The sequence below is a fragment of the Notolepis coatsorum genome, assembly GCF_963971535.1.
Source record: "Notolepis coatsorum genome assembly, chromosome: 18".
Lineage (NCBI taxonomy): Eukaryota > Metazoa > Chordata > Actinopteri > Aulopiformes > Paralepididae > Notolepis > Notolepis coatsorum.
In genome coordinates, this window is record NC_140182.1 from 78,899,306 (window position 1) to 78,915,349 (window position 16,044).

The 16,044-nt window shown below is 43.9% G+C and overlaps 1 protein-coding gene across 2 annotated transcripts in view; it reads right to left on the reverse strand.

The window, feature by feature from the left end:
• Window positions 1–16,044, reverse strand: part of LOC311244890 (uncharacterized protein) — a 77,569-nt gene that overhangs the window by 21,191 nt on the left and 40,334 nt on the right. Inside the window, exon 7 of one of the 2 annotated variants that reach the window (XM_084334579.1) lies at window positions 4,902–5,042. In XM_084334579.1, coding sequence (XP_084190705.1) covers window positions 4,902–5,042 — 141 coding nt within the window. Of the gene's footprint in view, window positions 1–4,886; window positions 5,043–16,044 lie in introns of both variants that reach the window. The other variant, XM_084334578.1, reaches the window with a different exon arrangement.

Here is a 16,044-nt window from a genome sequence, read left to right on the forward strand (position 1 = left end):
GTGGAGACAATGGTGTGGCTCATTTGGCAGACACTACTTGTAGTCCAACATGGAAATAAGAGTTTGTTTCTACACACTGTAGTTTGTAGTTTATTACCGGTACACGCTAAACATCACCCATTTCCTAGATAATTCAGTCTTTTCCCATAGATCGCGAGATAAAACGCGTTATATGCAATAAGCCCAAACCGTTCTGGTTGATCCCATGAAACCCCAAATACTCCCAAATCAAAGGTATATACCATATACACATGTGCCTTCACAAAATTATTAAGGGGGGGGATAGGCTTACCCCGAAAATCGATCGTTACAAAACACTTGGTTTATGTCCGGCAAAGTAAGAAACTGTGATCGTTACAGAAACATGTTTCAGTTTCGGTAAAATAGACATAGGGGATCCTTACCTTAGCCAGAAGGTAATCCAAAAAGAACAAATCAGCGATCGCGATTACTCGTTTATATGTAATTACATGTGTTTACGGGACAGTATAGGTTTTGAGGCGAGCAGATCTGCTTGCGATTGCTTTGCAAGAGCTCCTCCCCCTCAGAGCGAGTCTTGATAGTCCAATTAATTCATTGTCTGTCCTGATCCCTTTCGATCCGAGTTCAAAAGGTAGACGATACTGCCATCTGGTGAGATTCGATCGGCATTGCAATTCCAACGTATGTAGCTGTGCCACAGTGATTCAGAGAGCTCCGGCCGAGTGTGTAGAATGGGGATCAAAGGAAAAAGATCAAGCGATCTAATAACGAGTATACTCGTGATTGGCGGCCAATGAGTTAAGATAGGTCAATTATATTTTCAGAATAGTATTAAAGGTGCTATAGATAACATTCAGCCACTAGATGTCACACTAGAGCACCTGCATCATGTTGTAAACAACAACATACATTTTGGACCTGCACAAAACTTTTCAATGATAAATTCATTAATCAGTCTTTTGGGGGGGGGGGGGTACTGATATTAAACACTGTGAGGTGATAAAATCAGTGACAACAACTATAATTGACCTAGCAACCCTCGGAAGTCGCAGCTATTTTGTGATTGTAAACCTGCCTACGGGTTTGGCAATCTCTAAGGCAGGGGTCAGCAACCTTTTTGACATGGAGTGCCTGTTTGAAATATAGTTGTAACTAGTGTGCCTCAACAATATTCCATGCATCGTAATTTTTTTTCTTCTCATAATCGGGTCTTTTTAATGATAATTTTTACATTATTACATCATTATTGTTATTGTTATTATTAACAATATTATTATAATGGTTGTATCAACCCTAAATCTGAGTTGGGGGGGGGGGGGAATGCAATGCAGACAAACAGCTGCATACAGTGCGACCATTTCACCCATTCATTTTTGGACACATCACACACCATCGAGCTATGTGCTGTCATAGCTCCACCTACAGGCCTAATGGAGAACACCAGGAGAACACCAGGATGTGAATGGAGGGTGAATGTGAGGTATATCGTGTAAATAAGTTTTGATTGATCGCAAGACTACACTGTAAAAAATAATTATAATAAGTTACCAGAACTTAAAAATATTGAGTTCAGTTACTGTGCATTAAGGTTTTCATTTTTCAATCCATAATAAGTTAACAGAAAAATAAGTACACAACCACATTATTTCAACCTAATAAAAAAACTATGTTTATTGTCATTGTTTTAAGAACACAAGTTGACTTGGTAATACTCACATTTTGAGTAAAAAAATGGCTTTTAACACTTTGATCGCCATGGTTAAATTCATAATTTACCATCCCTAGCCAGCTCTATTTGTCTATGGAGAAGTTCCCCTTCTTTGCAGGGCTATAACTTTTTAAATTCTATTGCTAAATTGACATTATTATGGCCCATTCAATGTCCTATATCCATTGTTCAGGGTGTAGCAACGTTATACCTTTTCATTCACATATTCATACTAAAATATGGTCTAAAGCAGGGATCGGCAATAGGCGGCCCGCGGGCCGACATTGGCCCGCCAGCAATAATTTCTGGCCCGTCAGATTATTTTGAGAATATGATATTTATTTTACGCGCAGGAAATATTCACTCGGGACGCCAGGGTGTCTTTTATTGTGAAGCTGTATCTATCTACCGGCAGTCATCAAAAGCATGTCTGTCACTATAGCCAATTGAAATGCTAGAAATGGTCACGTGGACTGGGAGAACCAATGTACATGTATATTTTCCTAACGCACTTTCACTTCCGCGTTCGAGATGGAGCGAGTAACAAAATGTGTTAAAAAAACAAAACAAACGTCTTTTGCAACGGGGAAATATAACGCTTCTTTTAATAAACAGGAGCCATACTTAAAATACGGGTTTATCGCAACAGGTCGGTGATTCTTGCGTGCCGAGCCGACGTCCTCTCTGCATAATATGTGGCGACAACAACAACAGCAGCGAGGCAATGATGACAACTGTGTTCAAGTTGGCATATAAAGTAGCTGCATTCAACGGCAATCTGGAATTGGAGGGCGGCGAGTGGATATGTGACATGTTTCAAACATTAGCAGGGATTTTGGAGGACTTAACAACAAACAAGGTATGGTGAGTCGTGTTTTCATGCATTCTGTCTTCTGATCTGTTCATCACGCGCCGCGGTGATCTGCAACAGCTGAATGAATGAATGAATGAAAACTTTATTTAACAGATTGCAGAATGGGTACAATACAGTACGGCGCAATACACACAATTGTTAAGGGGATGCAGACCAGAGAAAAACGTTTGTCTTTTTTCACTATATTAAATTAGCCATTGTTTTTTATCCTGGCCCGCCAAGCAATGGCTTGGGGGAAATCTGGCCCGTGGCCAAACCTAATTGCCGACCCCTGGTCTAAAGTATAAGTATGTTTTTATCGTTTTCTGCAGCTTTCTCCAGAACTTTATTTATAGCCCCAAATGCATTATATTGATGATCAAATACAGTTTGGTAGCGATCGGTGCCAGATAAAAAATTTCAACTGGAGGTACTTCTAGAAGTTACTACGTATGATCTGATGATGACCGGATGGGCGGGGGGTCGTTTATAATTCCGTGGGCAACGTTATATCATTCACCTAGTGTGGGTCATATGATCATCAGAGCAGTTTATATGGAACACGTTAGAAAATAACGCTGGATCTTACCGTATCTTCCTCGCGCCGTTGGACGATCAGCTTGGAGTAGACAGTTTTCGATTATGGGATGTTGATCTAGATGAACCATTTCCAGGTTGTATAATACTATATACGTCCAAATAACGTTGTTTATTGAGTTAGGGCGAGCGATTGATTATCCAGTGTGTCGAGATGGAGTCCGGCTAACGATCGCGAGTGCCCGGACGAAATATGGATGAGCACTTCCTGTTTGGCGCGTCACTTCCTGTTGGCCGATCTGCCGATCGGCCACCAGATGGCGCTCATGAACCGTTAGAGAGTTGAGTGGAGATCAGCAGTATATCTCAGGTCCCCGGAGGAGAAATATGATTTCGATCACAGATTTTTGAAATATTGATATCAAAGACGTGTTACGGCGTCTTCGGCAGAATGAGCATGGCGGGCAATGACGAGTTACGGCGTTTCCGGCGATTAAAGTGTTAACATGTGCAATGTTCAATGAAATAGAAAAATAAATAATAAAATGTGTTGAATAATCCCACTGGTCACAATGGTGACCGTAATAATGTTTTTGTTATAAGGCTCTGCAAATGTTACTGAATGATGTAGCAATGTATTTCCAGCTAAATTGAAATAATAAACAAATAAAGGGTCTCAATTAAATATGTGGTAGTAAAAAGAACCTGTGGGAGGATTTCAACAAGATAAATGCGACAACAGTGCAAAATATTTCACTATAATATTAAAAAAAAAAAAATTATATATATATATATATATATATATATATATATTTTTTTTTACTGCTACCCCCTGTGCCTATGAAAATGCCCCCGCGTGCCTATGCAGGCACGCGTGCCTAGGGTTGCCTACCCCTGCTCTAAGGGTTAAGCCCCACACTCTTTTCTTGATCCTCCAATCAAGAAGACTGGAAGATCAAGAAAGGAGGCCTGGCTTTGAGATAGGTCAATTCTATTTTGAGAATAGTATTAAAGGTGCTATAGATAACATTTAGCCACTAGTGTGACATTTAGATGTCACACTAGACTAGAGTACCAGCATGTCATCAGGTGCATTCCACGTGTGGAAATGGGAAGTACATGCCTGCTTCATGTAAACAACAACATTCATTTTGGACCAGCAAACATTTTTTAAATGATAAATTCATTAATCAGTCTTTTTGGGGGGGGGGGGTATTTTTTATTAAGCACCTTTCTAATGTAAAAGCTCTGCAGATGTCATTTTTAAATTATATATAGCACCTTTAATCTATGTTGTTGTTTTTAAATAATATTTTCATGTAACTTACTTGAAAGGGGCACTTCACCAAAACAATACTGATTTATTTTGGACATAATCTACACACATCCAATAGCTACTGAGAGTAAATGACTGTGAATATGGCCACCAGTGATGCCATCTGGGACATTGGATCCTTGTGTTGTGTTAATTACAGCTCAATTAAATTACAAGTTAGCAGTCCCTATAAAACAAGGTATTGCTATTTCTTCATCTACATCATTTTATTGAGCTCAATAAAATCCCAGATGACATCACTGGTGGCCACATTCAAACTAATTTACTCTCAATAACTGTCAACCTAAATGAATGGGTGCTGTTTCCAGTTTTTAGATCTGTGTGAGATTATGTGCAAAATAAATCAACATTGTTGTTCCACGGCAGAACAACATTAGCTATTAGCTTAGTTTCGTTTATTTCAGTTCAGTTTAGTTCATTGGTTATTTGACAGGTTCCATGCACGACATGCTTTTGAGGCTCATTTGCACCTTGTGGAGACTCACCCAGTAAGGCTTCAGCGGAGGCCCCTCCTGCAGCTCTGGGAGCGGCCCCTCTGTGGGGGAAGGCAGCAGGATGGGTGTCTGCTCCTCCACCGACTCACTGTGGGGGAACTCCTCACAGATGGTCCATGATGCACCTCCGACCTGGAGTGGTAAATGGTAAAGAATGGTAAATGGTGCATTTATATTGTTCTTGTATCCAAAGTGCTTTACAATTTGTTCCTCACATTCATCCGTTCACTCACACATTCACACACCGACGGCGGAGGCGACCATGCAAGGTGACAACCTGCTCATCGGGAGCAGTTAGGGGTTAAGTGTCTTGCTCAAGGACACATCGACACGCTGCCCGGGAGGAGCGGGAATTGAACCGGGAACCTCCAGATTGGTTTGATAATAAATTGTCTCTCAATATTAATAAAACAAAAATTATGGTTTTTGGTAATCAAAAAGAAATAGAGGGGGATATCGAGTAAAAAATATGTGATGTAAAAATAGAAAGAGTTTCTGAGATAGAATTTCTAGGGGTAGTTATTGATCAGAAATTAACATGGAAACAACATGTTAACTATATTCAAGGGAAAATGTCTAAGTCAGTAGCAATCCTGTATAAATGTAAGGATATATTAAACTATAAGGCCTTGTACATCATTTACTGCTCAATTATACTTCGTTACATATCTTACTGTGTGGAAGTATGGGGGTCGACATTTAAAAATTGTTATGGTTTGACACCGACCCCAAACGCAACGACACAAGAGAGTAGGATTCAGAGTTGCCAAAAACAAGGGCTTGTTTATTAAGACTAAATAAACAGCACAGACTTGGAAGAGTTCAAACAAAGACTGGAATACAAGCAAGGATGAATGTTGCTGCTCTGCAGCTTCTCCCGGGATGGTAGTCAGGGGAAGCAGACGCTGACGTCAGAGCCGCTCTGCAGACTTCTCTCGGCAGAATCTCCGAGGTGGTTGCGGGACCGAGAGAGAGAGAGGGAGCGAGTTAACTCAGAGTGCAGGTGGAACAGAGCAGGTGAACAGGAGAGGTGACTGTACCCGAAAACAGAGTTATCCAAGTGACTGAATCTTCGGTGTAAATACACACGGTGAGTAACGTTCCAAACACAATCCCAAGTGATAGATATCTTCGGTGCAAAATAAACACTGTGAGCGAAGTCCCAAAATACAAATCCAATGTGATAATATCTTCGGTGTGTAAACACACAGTGGGAGATGTTAGGCCAAAATATTATCCCAATGAAACAATCCAAAAAAGGCTAAACGCTGGGTGAGTGACTGTCTGATAAAAAGCTGGAAATCTTCAGTGTTATATAAACACACGAAAAACGGAATTGGATCAAAGACAGTCATAAAAAACTCACCCAGGCGTTGTGCGTAAAGAGCGTTGGAACAGAATGGAGCGAGCGTGCCGCCTCGGGGAAAGGGTGTCCAAGAGGAATGCTTCTTGAATATCCTGGAGGCAAAGCACAGGGAAACAACAGCAGGCAGCAGGAACGGCGAATGCAACTGAAATATCAAAACGATCCAACAAAACTTGAATGGGGAAACGGGGTATAAATAATACGGGAATGCTTAATTGACAAGCAGTGACAGCTGAGGGATGTGATTGGCAAGCGTGTGGTTGGGGGAGCACCAATCAACGACGTCTATGGGAAGAAGCGTGTGAATAGGGGAATGCAATGATTAACAGAAAACAAAAGGAAAAGAGCGAGTAGGCTTAAGCAGCAGACCAATCATCACAGTACTTTAAGAAGCCTGTGGTGGGGAAAGAACCAAACCTTACAAAAATACTGTAAATTCGATAGTCTTACTGCAAAAACGGGCCATTCGGAGCGTTTATAAGGCTGGTTACTATGATTGACCACACAAATCCACTGTTTATAAAGTCTCATGTTATGAAATTTAATGATTTACTGTTCAAAAAGCTAAGAAAGGGATTAAAAGGAGATGTATTTCTATTGTTGGGGTTAACTTGTGGAACAATGCTGTTCTGTATCGTTAGTGGCTTAGCTTGGCATCGCTACTGCACTATCTCGCGTACGTGCACGCGTACTGAATAAACCACAAATGTACCTCTAATACCAGTATTAGTCTGACCACACCCCTCATCAGCTTACCTTCATAAGCAGGTGTGTGGTCACCTGCTCTCCTCCTTCTCGCTTTCACCACAAGGAAGAGGTGCCTCGGTAGATCCCCACACTTGACACCATGATGGAAGAAATTGGATTAGGAACAGCTTGGGAAACAAGGATACGTTGACATCATATCTTTATTTTCTCTCTCACTATTTTCGAGAAAATACGGCGATATTGTCTTCGTACTGGAGTGTCTAGAAGATGATGATCATTCTACAAACCCTCCACCGGTTTTCGTATTGGGAGCACGCCGCTGCATGCTTCTCAACTGCAGTTCCTTGCTGTGTTTGTTGGGGTGAAACCTGTCAGGCCACAGCTGAACTGTCGGACATGCCGCTGTTGTGAGGAGCGGTGCGTTCCAGGTTGGGTGAGTAGTGTTTGCTGGCGGGCTCCACTTGTCTGTTAGTGCTATGGGGGCTACTTGACAAAGTTTATGGAAACCGGCCCCAGGCTAGGGTCCTTTGTTTAGCCGTCTAGGCGACAGAAGGCCTTGGTCTGGCGACCATTATAGTTTTAACTAGTGGGCCGCGACCATTGACACTGGTGATCCCTGTGTGTTCTGGACGAGTGGATTCTCTCTGTCACCGTGTTAAGACCCCATCTTTCATATCCAAATGAGAGTATTCCTTCACGAGGGGATATGTGCATGTAATGTGCGATAGCGGCAGATTCATGTTCAAAGTCAGCTATACAGGCCAGTTGGTACTGTGCTGATTCCGCCGGACGTGTTAATGTCACCGTTGTGAAGCGGTGTTGACGTCTTGTTTTCTCTTTTCTCTTAAAAAGTGAGGAGGGTTCAGAACGGCGGCCTGTCTGGGTGAGTGTTATGTCATTGTTTACATGTTCATAGCTTACGGTTAGCCGGTCGGTGGCCTGGCGCGGGGTAGCTTGGCTTCTCGCGCGCCGCCGGGAGCTCGCTCCTGATCGCGTGCGTCGTAGATCGGCGTCTCGCGAGCGGAAGCAATAGCACCCGAACGGTTGGAGCAGCCGTTAGCTTGATGCTATTCTGTTGAACGTGCTTTGATTTTTAACATGTTTTACACTCTTGACCACGACGTCATCCTTGACAGGGGATGTTCGTCGACCCTGCCTGAGCCTAGACGGGGATTGCGTCAACAAAGAGGACTGTAGCGACTGGTGGAGCGGCGACGCTGCCCGGATCGAACAACACGGGACGGCTGTGTTCTACGGTGGCTTGTGACTGCACTTCGCTGATCTGCGTTCCGGGCAGGTACGGGGTTGGCCAGACCTCATAACACGTCTTCTGGTTTTACCTTGCTAAATGTATTGTGAATAACGGTGTTTTTTCCCAAAACGTGTGTTGTTGCAATGCATTTGAGATACGTTGCGGGTTGTGTGTGAGCTGTTTTTGTCACTGGCAGTTAGCTTCTCCGTGCAGGTCGTGATGTATTGATCTGGTTGTTGTGTGAGAAACATCATGGTGTTTATGTGTACCGTGTACTCACTACTAAGGCAACTAACCTATGAAGCTATGCTTGGTGACGAGTGAGTAAAAGAATGTTCTTTCTCAGACTGTAATGACAATGAACAGTGAGTTCACACATTAACAGGTTTTCCTGTTTTAACTGGCCGTATTGAGGGTAAAATAGGAGGATTGTGTTTCCCCCCCCGGTTCCCTGGGGACTTTATCACCTCCTATCAGACATGTTGTGCATTAATTGTGTCTTTTGTGTGGTAGGGATACGATGTAACTCTCAGCTTGATTGCTGAGGTTGTGCTAAATCTGCTGGAGAAACTTATTTCCTAAAGGGAAATTGGTTTGGTTGCTGTCATGTGTGCTTAGCAAGGCCTGTGGTCGATACTAATCAAGAATGATGTATTCTCTCATTGTGAAAAAAACGGCGTTCCTCTGTTGAGTGTTTTTTGCCATTTTTTGTAGGTGATGATGGGTTGTGTGTGTCATGTGACCTACAACTGGGTTGTACTGGCCACAGAAGCACATGTGTATGTTGGACCGGGGTTCTTAGAGCCCTCTCTATTCTGTGTTTTTTCCTTAGTAAAAATCAGATAGCAGGTTAGCTCGTGCGCTGTGTGGAGCTGTGAAACGCTTCATAGAGCTGACTATGACTGTGTCATATTCTCTTTTTGTCGTTACGTCGTATCATGGGTGTGGGGTCGTAAAGGGGTGAACTGGTAACCTTTCCTCTCCCCATTGTTCTGTCGGTCAGGGGTACACCCCCTGTCCTTCAAGGTTCCCGTCACGTGGCGGTTCGGCACGTTACGGGGGGGGGGGGGGGGGGGGGGGGGAGGGAGTTCCTGGTCCCACGGCCTGGTATATTGGGCGTGTGCACCGCAGGAATTCCCCCGCCATAGAGTACGTCACCGTGCGCGTCTCTGTTGGTAGGACTTCCGTGTGCTGTTCAGGTCCATGTGATGGATCTGTTTTCAGGGGGGGTGGTCAGGGCTCCTCCTCACCAAGCGCCTACTCAGGCCTTCTGTGAGTTCGGACTCCTTCTTCCATGTGAGGAAGCCTCCATCAGAGTACAGAGCCTTCCTCCTCAGATTGTCAAAGTGAGTGGACCCTCTAGAAGGGTCCTTTTCTATTGTATGTATATTCGATTCAATTCGTTTATTGAGTGTGTATGGGTTCGGTGCCTCTTCCCCGGAGGCCCTAAAACCAGTTTTTTACATGGCTCAAGGTGCAATATATTCTTTTCAATCTGTACAGCTCGCGTGGGAAGTCTCTCTGGGGATCCCCGTCTCTTTCCTATGGGAGGGTGGTGGGATGTAAAAATGTGAACATTTTTTACCCCGGCTGTGTAGACTGGGATACATACTGTTGATGCTTCCTTCTTTCTATTCCAGAAGTGTTGGAGTTAGGGAGTGTCACACCCCTCTTGTCGTTCCCCTGGGCGCCTTGGGGATTCAATGACAGGTCTAAATAGCCTGTTCATTGATGGGGGTGTGTCCCGACGCACGTATAGTGCTAGCTCGCTGTAAACAGGCGATTGACTGGCACGCCTTAGTTGCTTGTGGTTGAAACAGCGTTTTTATAAAGCAACTGAGATGGGGGTTTTTCCTCTTCCGGCGACCACATCCCATGACCTGGGTGGGTTGTCGACGGATTCTCGTTCATGTCTGGGGGATGATGACGGGATGGATCTGAACATATGTAGTGGGGTCTCACGCCCTTGGGGTGGGCCACCAGGCGCGGTTCGTCCCGACGTCTGGGTGGCGCCTTCTTTTCATGTTAAGATCAACACGCATATCTGCCCTTCTCCTGGAGTAGGCATGTCGGCGTGGTTAGGGCACGGGACTGGTTCTGGTCACGCTGGTCCAGATCAGTTGAACCCGTTGTCCGCCGGGGATGCAGATCTGCTGTTCTGGTACCCTGAGGGACTTGGGCTTTTTTCAGGGGGAAAAATGCCAGGTCGGTCTGGGTGTCACAGGGTTAAGCGCTATGGAGACCCTGGTTGGGTATGTTTTTACTCAGCACTGTCGTCATGGCTTACAGCCATGCCATTCTGTACGCGCTCGATCTCGTCGGATCTCGGCCGCTACACAGGTTGGTCCTGGTTAGTACTTGGTTGGGAGACCGCCGGGGAATACCAGGTACGGTGTGCTTAGGGGCTGGTTCTCCATTATTTTTCGCTCCTCTCTCACGCATGGCGAAGAGGGGCCTGTGGGGGTGGTTTTTTGACCTCCTCTGGTGACCCTGTGCTTCCCGTACCGCCAGGCCCGGTCCGAAGTGATGTTTGCGACCCGTAGGCCTGGGTTAACCCTTTTTGGAAACTGAAACACTTGTACTGCGGTATAGCCGGTGTATACCCGCAGGTGTGTTTTGGAGTTTTTTCTTGAGGGGTTATAGGAACAACCACCGCATTGGGTAACACCGAGGTGGTTGATTCCCTGGTGTGTTGGAGCAGTGTCAACTCCCGGGTTCACCGTTTGAGGGTGCCCCTGCACGTTCATGACGTCTGCCAATCGTGTCAGCCTTCTCTGCCTCGACCCCTCTGGGTGGGGGTTGTTAAATGGAGGCTTGGTCATGCAACACCGCCAGCTTACGCTCCTTCCGCCGGGGCGGCTGTGTTCAGCTGTCCCCTCTGGCGCCTGTCTCGTCCGCAGTCTCCAGGCTAGGGTTAACAGCCTGTTGCCTGGTTTTTCCCCGGTGCGCTGCCTGCTTCCGTTGGTTAACCTTTTTTGTGTGCTTACGGCCATGCTGACTGCCTATTCTGCAGGGTCAGTGTGCCAGGCGGTGTACTATTGGGGGGACGGGGCCCGCTCGGCTTACGGCCATACCGACCTGAACACGCCCGGTCTCGTCCGATCTCGGAAGCTGGGCAGGTTCTGGCCTGGTTGGTTCCGCCTGGGAATACCAGGTGCAGTAACTGAGGGGCCTTTGTCCGAATACGCTGGCGATGTGGGGGGCGGGGCACTACGTGCCCACCTGGTGGGGTCTTGATGCTGGCATCATGGACTTCTCCGGGCCCCCATTCCAGGGAGTCCAGTCCTTTTGGTGGGTCTGGGTCTTCCTTCGTGCTCCGCTGCTACGGCCTTGCCACGGGGTTGGGTTTGCCCTTGACCCCGTGATTCTGGGGGCAGTAACGAGGTTGTTCCTCCGTTCGTTCCCGGGTGGCATGCGGGTTGTGCGTGTGTGTAGTCGTGGGGTCAAGCCACGGTCTGCTCACCCTGTGCGTTGAGTTGCTTGAGTGCCTCTTCGCACGGTCGGGTCCGTCGCCCTCCCGTGACGTCCCTAATAGGGGGGCTACCCTCCATTAGGGGGGGTCGGGGGGGCTCGGCCCTCCCTGTTCTGATGGTTTTGGGGGGCTGTCAGCGGGGTGTATTTGTCAGCCAAGTGGCTCCGCTTGGCCTCCCTTGTGCAGTAGCGATGCCAAGCTAAGCCACTAACGATACAGAACGTTAGGTTATGACTATAACCAAGTTCTGTTAGTTAGGGGCGATGCTTGGCATCGGACGCCGCTGCAGCCCTTGTCCTCACCTTGTGGTGAAAGCTTGGGAAGGAGGAGAGCAGGTGACCACACACCTGCTTATGAAGGTAAGCTGATGAGGGGTGTGGTCAGACTAATACTGGTATTAGAGGTACATTTGTGGTTTATTCAGTACGCGTGCACGTACGCGAGATAGTGCAGTAGCGATGCCAAGCATCGCCCCTAACTAACAGAACTTGGTTATAGTCATAACCTAACGATATACATTTAAGAATGAGTCATTCGCTTTTGGTAAAAACTGCCAAATCAAAGATTTTTTTTATTATACATTTCTTTTTATTTTCCATTTTCTTTTCTTTTTTTGGAGGCCAAACCCGAGAGAGTCCGGGTTAACTCGCCATGCTCTGGGCGCCAAACCCGAGAAATCTCGGGTTTGAATCGATATTTCTTTTATTCGCTATATCCATTCATTTTTCATCCATCCAGCCTGACCTTATAATTGAGAATGGGTCTGAGCTTGCAAAGGGCAAATACCGCCGCCTATCGTCTCCCGGATGGTATTGCACATCATTGGAATCCCTCTGGCTGGGGCTGTGCATCAATCTAAGAAGTCCGGTCCAGGTTTTCCTTCTCGGGCATGCAGTATCGTTATAACACATTGACTGGGGACACTCGGAGCAGTGTGGATTATGTGTTTTGGATATATAACGTTGGATCAATAAACACGATCAATATTTGGAATGGTGATCAGGAATTGGATTAATCTTTTTGCAGGACATCAGATGTGAGGTAAGGACGTTATGTTACGAATCTTGGGTTAATCAGATGTTTCTTTCACTGCCATCGGAGTGTGTGTGTGTGTGTGACGTTCGCGCCGACCAAAGTACGGAGAAGTGATTTTTCAGACCCCGCTTCTGTTCGTGCATGAGGACATAATATCGATAATCTAGCCTTTATTTGAAAACTATTCATAAATCAAGCGACAAATGGCACGATTTCTAACGAAATACATTAAAGCTCGATTTGCTGGAGTTTATTGAGATGAGACAGAACACTCTAGAAATATATTGATATTCATCATGGTATAAAACGGAAATGTATGAAAGAATTCTCTGTTTCGTGCATGTTGACTGGAAGCAACTCATTGACGATCACCGTGTTATTTAGATCTATTGCTATTATATTTGATATATTTTAAGCACTCGCAAATAAGTCCTATCCTACATTGGATAAAGCACTGGCGCTGAAGGGCCACAGCGCCCTCTGCTGTTGGCACTGGAAGTGTTAACAACAAAACAACATCAACAATAATAATAATACTGACAAGACAATAAGAAATAATAAATACAGGTTAAAACTTAATTAATAAATACAAAATACAAAATATACCAAGTAGAAAATAAAGACACCGCAAACAACACAAAAGACATTAGACATTAGACAACAGACATTCCTCCCCCCCTCCCCAAGACCGCCGGGTCCCCCAGGACCAACACCCCACCCCCACTCCGCCGCTACATTGAGCTTTTAACCACCTCGGCCGCCGCAGTCCACAATTCAATACCTGCTTGTCCCACCCATATGGAAGCAAATGAGTGCCATAAGTATTTGAATTTAATCAGACACCGCATTTATAGCATTGAAAATAATTACTTTGAAAACATGTATAATAACTTTGAAAACATGTATCTGAATTTTTTCAGACACCGCATTTATAGTTCCAGACACCGCATTTATAGTTTCAGACACCGAATTTATAGCATTGCAAATAAATACTATGAAAATCATGTATCTGAATTTTTTTGCTCAGAGTTTACCAAAAATGCAGTGTTAATAAAAAAAAGTCGAATGCATAATAAAATTCAATGTAAAAATGCAGTGTTCATAAAAAAATTCGAATGCATAATAAAATTCAATGTAAAAATGCAGTGTTCATTAAAAAATTCGATGCATAATTGCGGTGTATATAATTCGATGTCAAAAATTGCGGGGTGTGGATTTCGACGTAAAAAACCCAACATCCGGGTTACCCAGACAGGATAAAGCAATCGAGCTGGATGTGATCGAACTGACTTCTGGCCTATCACTGCACGGCTTTGTCAGTCATGTGATCACAACAACCCAGGAAGCCTTTCCTCCTGACGACAAAGAGAAGAGAAGGTGGCTGAAGCCTGAAGTTGATACAGTAAGTTTGATCTCAATGATAAACAATAATTAACAGGTAGGCTAACGGCAGGCACCACTACGAATTGAAAATGGGGGACCCTGATGTAAACAAGACGAAAGTCTTTCTCTGGTCTGCATCCCCTTAACAATTGTGTGTATTGAGCCGTACTGTATTGTACCCATTCTGCAATCTGTTAAATAAAGTTTTCAATCATTCATTCAGGCTAGGCTAACATTAGGTACTACTACTAGTTAGGTAACGTTAGCTAGAATCCAAATCGAAAATCAAGAATCCAAATCAAAAGTCTTATATAAGGTTATGAGATGAACATGTATGTTATGTAGGTTATGAAATGAATATGTATGTAATATGTAATAAAAACGCAGCTCAACGCATACATTTGATCTAGAACCCCGTTTGTTGTCCCCTAACTGTTATACGAAGATGGCCGGCGGTCTCGTGACAACCAGAATACAAAACATTACCTGTTGTTATTGTTAAGTCGCTATCTTGTGATAGTAACATGGTCGTGGTGTGAATTACCTGGCTCTAAATTAAAGTATTTTTGGATGACACAACACAGTAATAAGAAGGATGGCAAGTGTATGATGGCATGCATGTACAATAATGCTGTGTATACCCTAATTATATTTATTCTTAATGTACTGTATATATCCACATGTGTTTGTACATATAACTGCATATAAACCTTTTACATATCTGTAGATACTACTATATCTATATCTGTACATATCCCTTACCTACTCTTACTAGTTACGCTGCTGGCCAGTATGACTACCATAGTGTCTTTATACCTGCTGCATCAATGTACATAATAATACTACAACTCTGTACATATATATGATCTGATTAGCATTATTACTCAGTAGTACTGATTTATATATTTTAAACAATATAATGAATTAAGGTTTTGTTTTATTTGTCACATAAGGTACATGTACATTACAGTGAAACACTTGGTTCTGTATGAGCCTCCTGAGATTGTGCTTCATAGAAGTTTTTCTAGAAGTTAGACATCTCTTTGATCCAATGACCTTGTAGTAGACAGAAATCTATTTGTTTGTTTCTTCATATCACAGTTTACAATTTATTTTCTTTTTGCAGGCATGACTTCACCCCAACATCCCCTGAGTGGAACATGGAAAGAGTGTTGACCTTGATGTTTATCGTTGTCTTTCAACCATATTGTTTGTTACTGTTTAATAAATTGTTTGTTACTGTTGATGTTTAATAAATGTTTATCGTCGTCTTTCAACACCCTGCCTCAGACTCCTATCCATGGTAACTCCCAGCTATTACTAAAGTTGATTTCAAGACGTGACTCGGGGGCGTTCCAAGGGTGCGTTCCAGCAGAGGTGTTCATTGACTCCAGTGTTTATTATGTATTTTCACAGCAGAAAAACACTCAAGTTATTCCTTTCTTCCGTTCAGAATCAGCCAGCCTGTTGTATATTGAACAGCCCAGTATATGTATTAGGGATGCACAGTATGGACGTTTTTTCAGCCGATAACGGATCACTACCTGCTGCTCATGGCGAATACTGATAACTTCATAACCTGTAGTTTATACACAACTGAGGGTCTACAGATCTAAAGGACAACAACCAATCAGAGCACTTGTCTGCCATAAAAACATAATACATCTGTAAAATAACAAGGGAACAAAGGTGAATTGTGCCACATTTATTTTAAACGTGTTTTACGTTTACTCTGGTGTTTAAATTTCTGTGAATATAGTTTGTATTATGTACTGTTTACATTTTGTACAATCGTCGTTTCTGTAAATGAGGGAAACCTCAGAGGCGTACGATTTTAAATAAAGGTTGAAATGAAAAAATTTGGTTACAGAAAAAGACCTAACCTCTCTTTCTCAGTCATCAGATAGAACATGCTCAC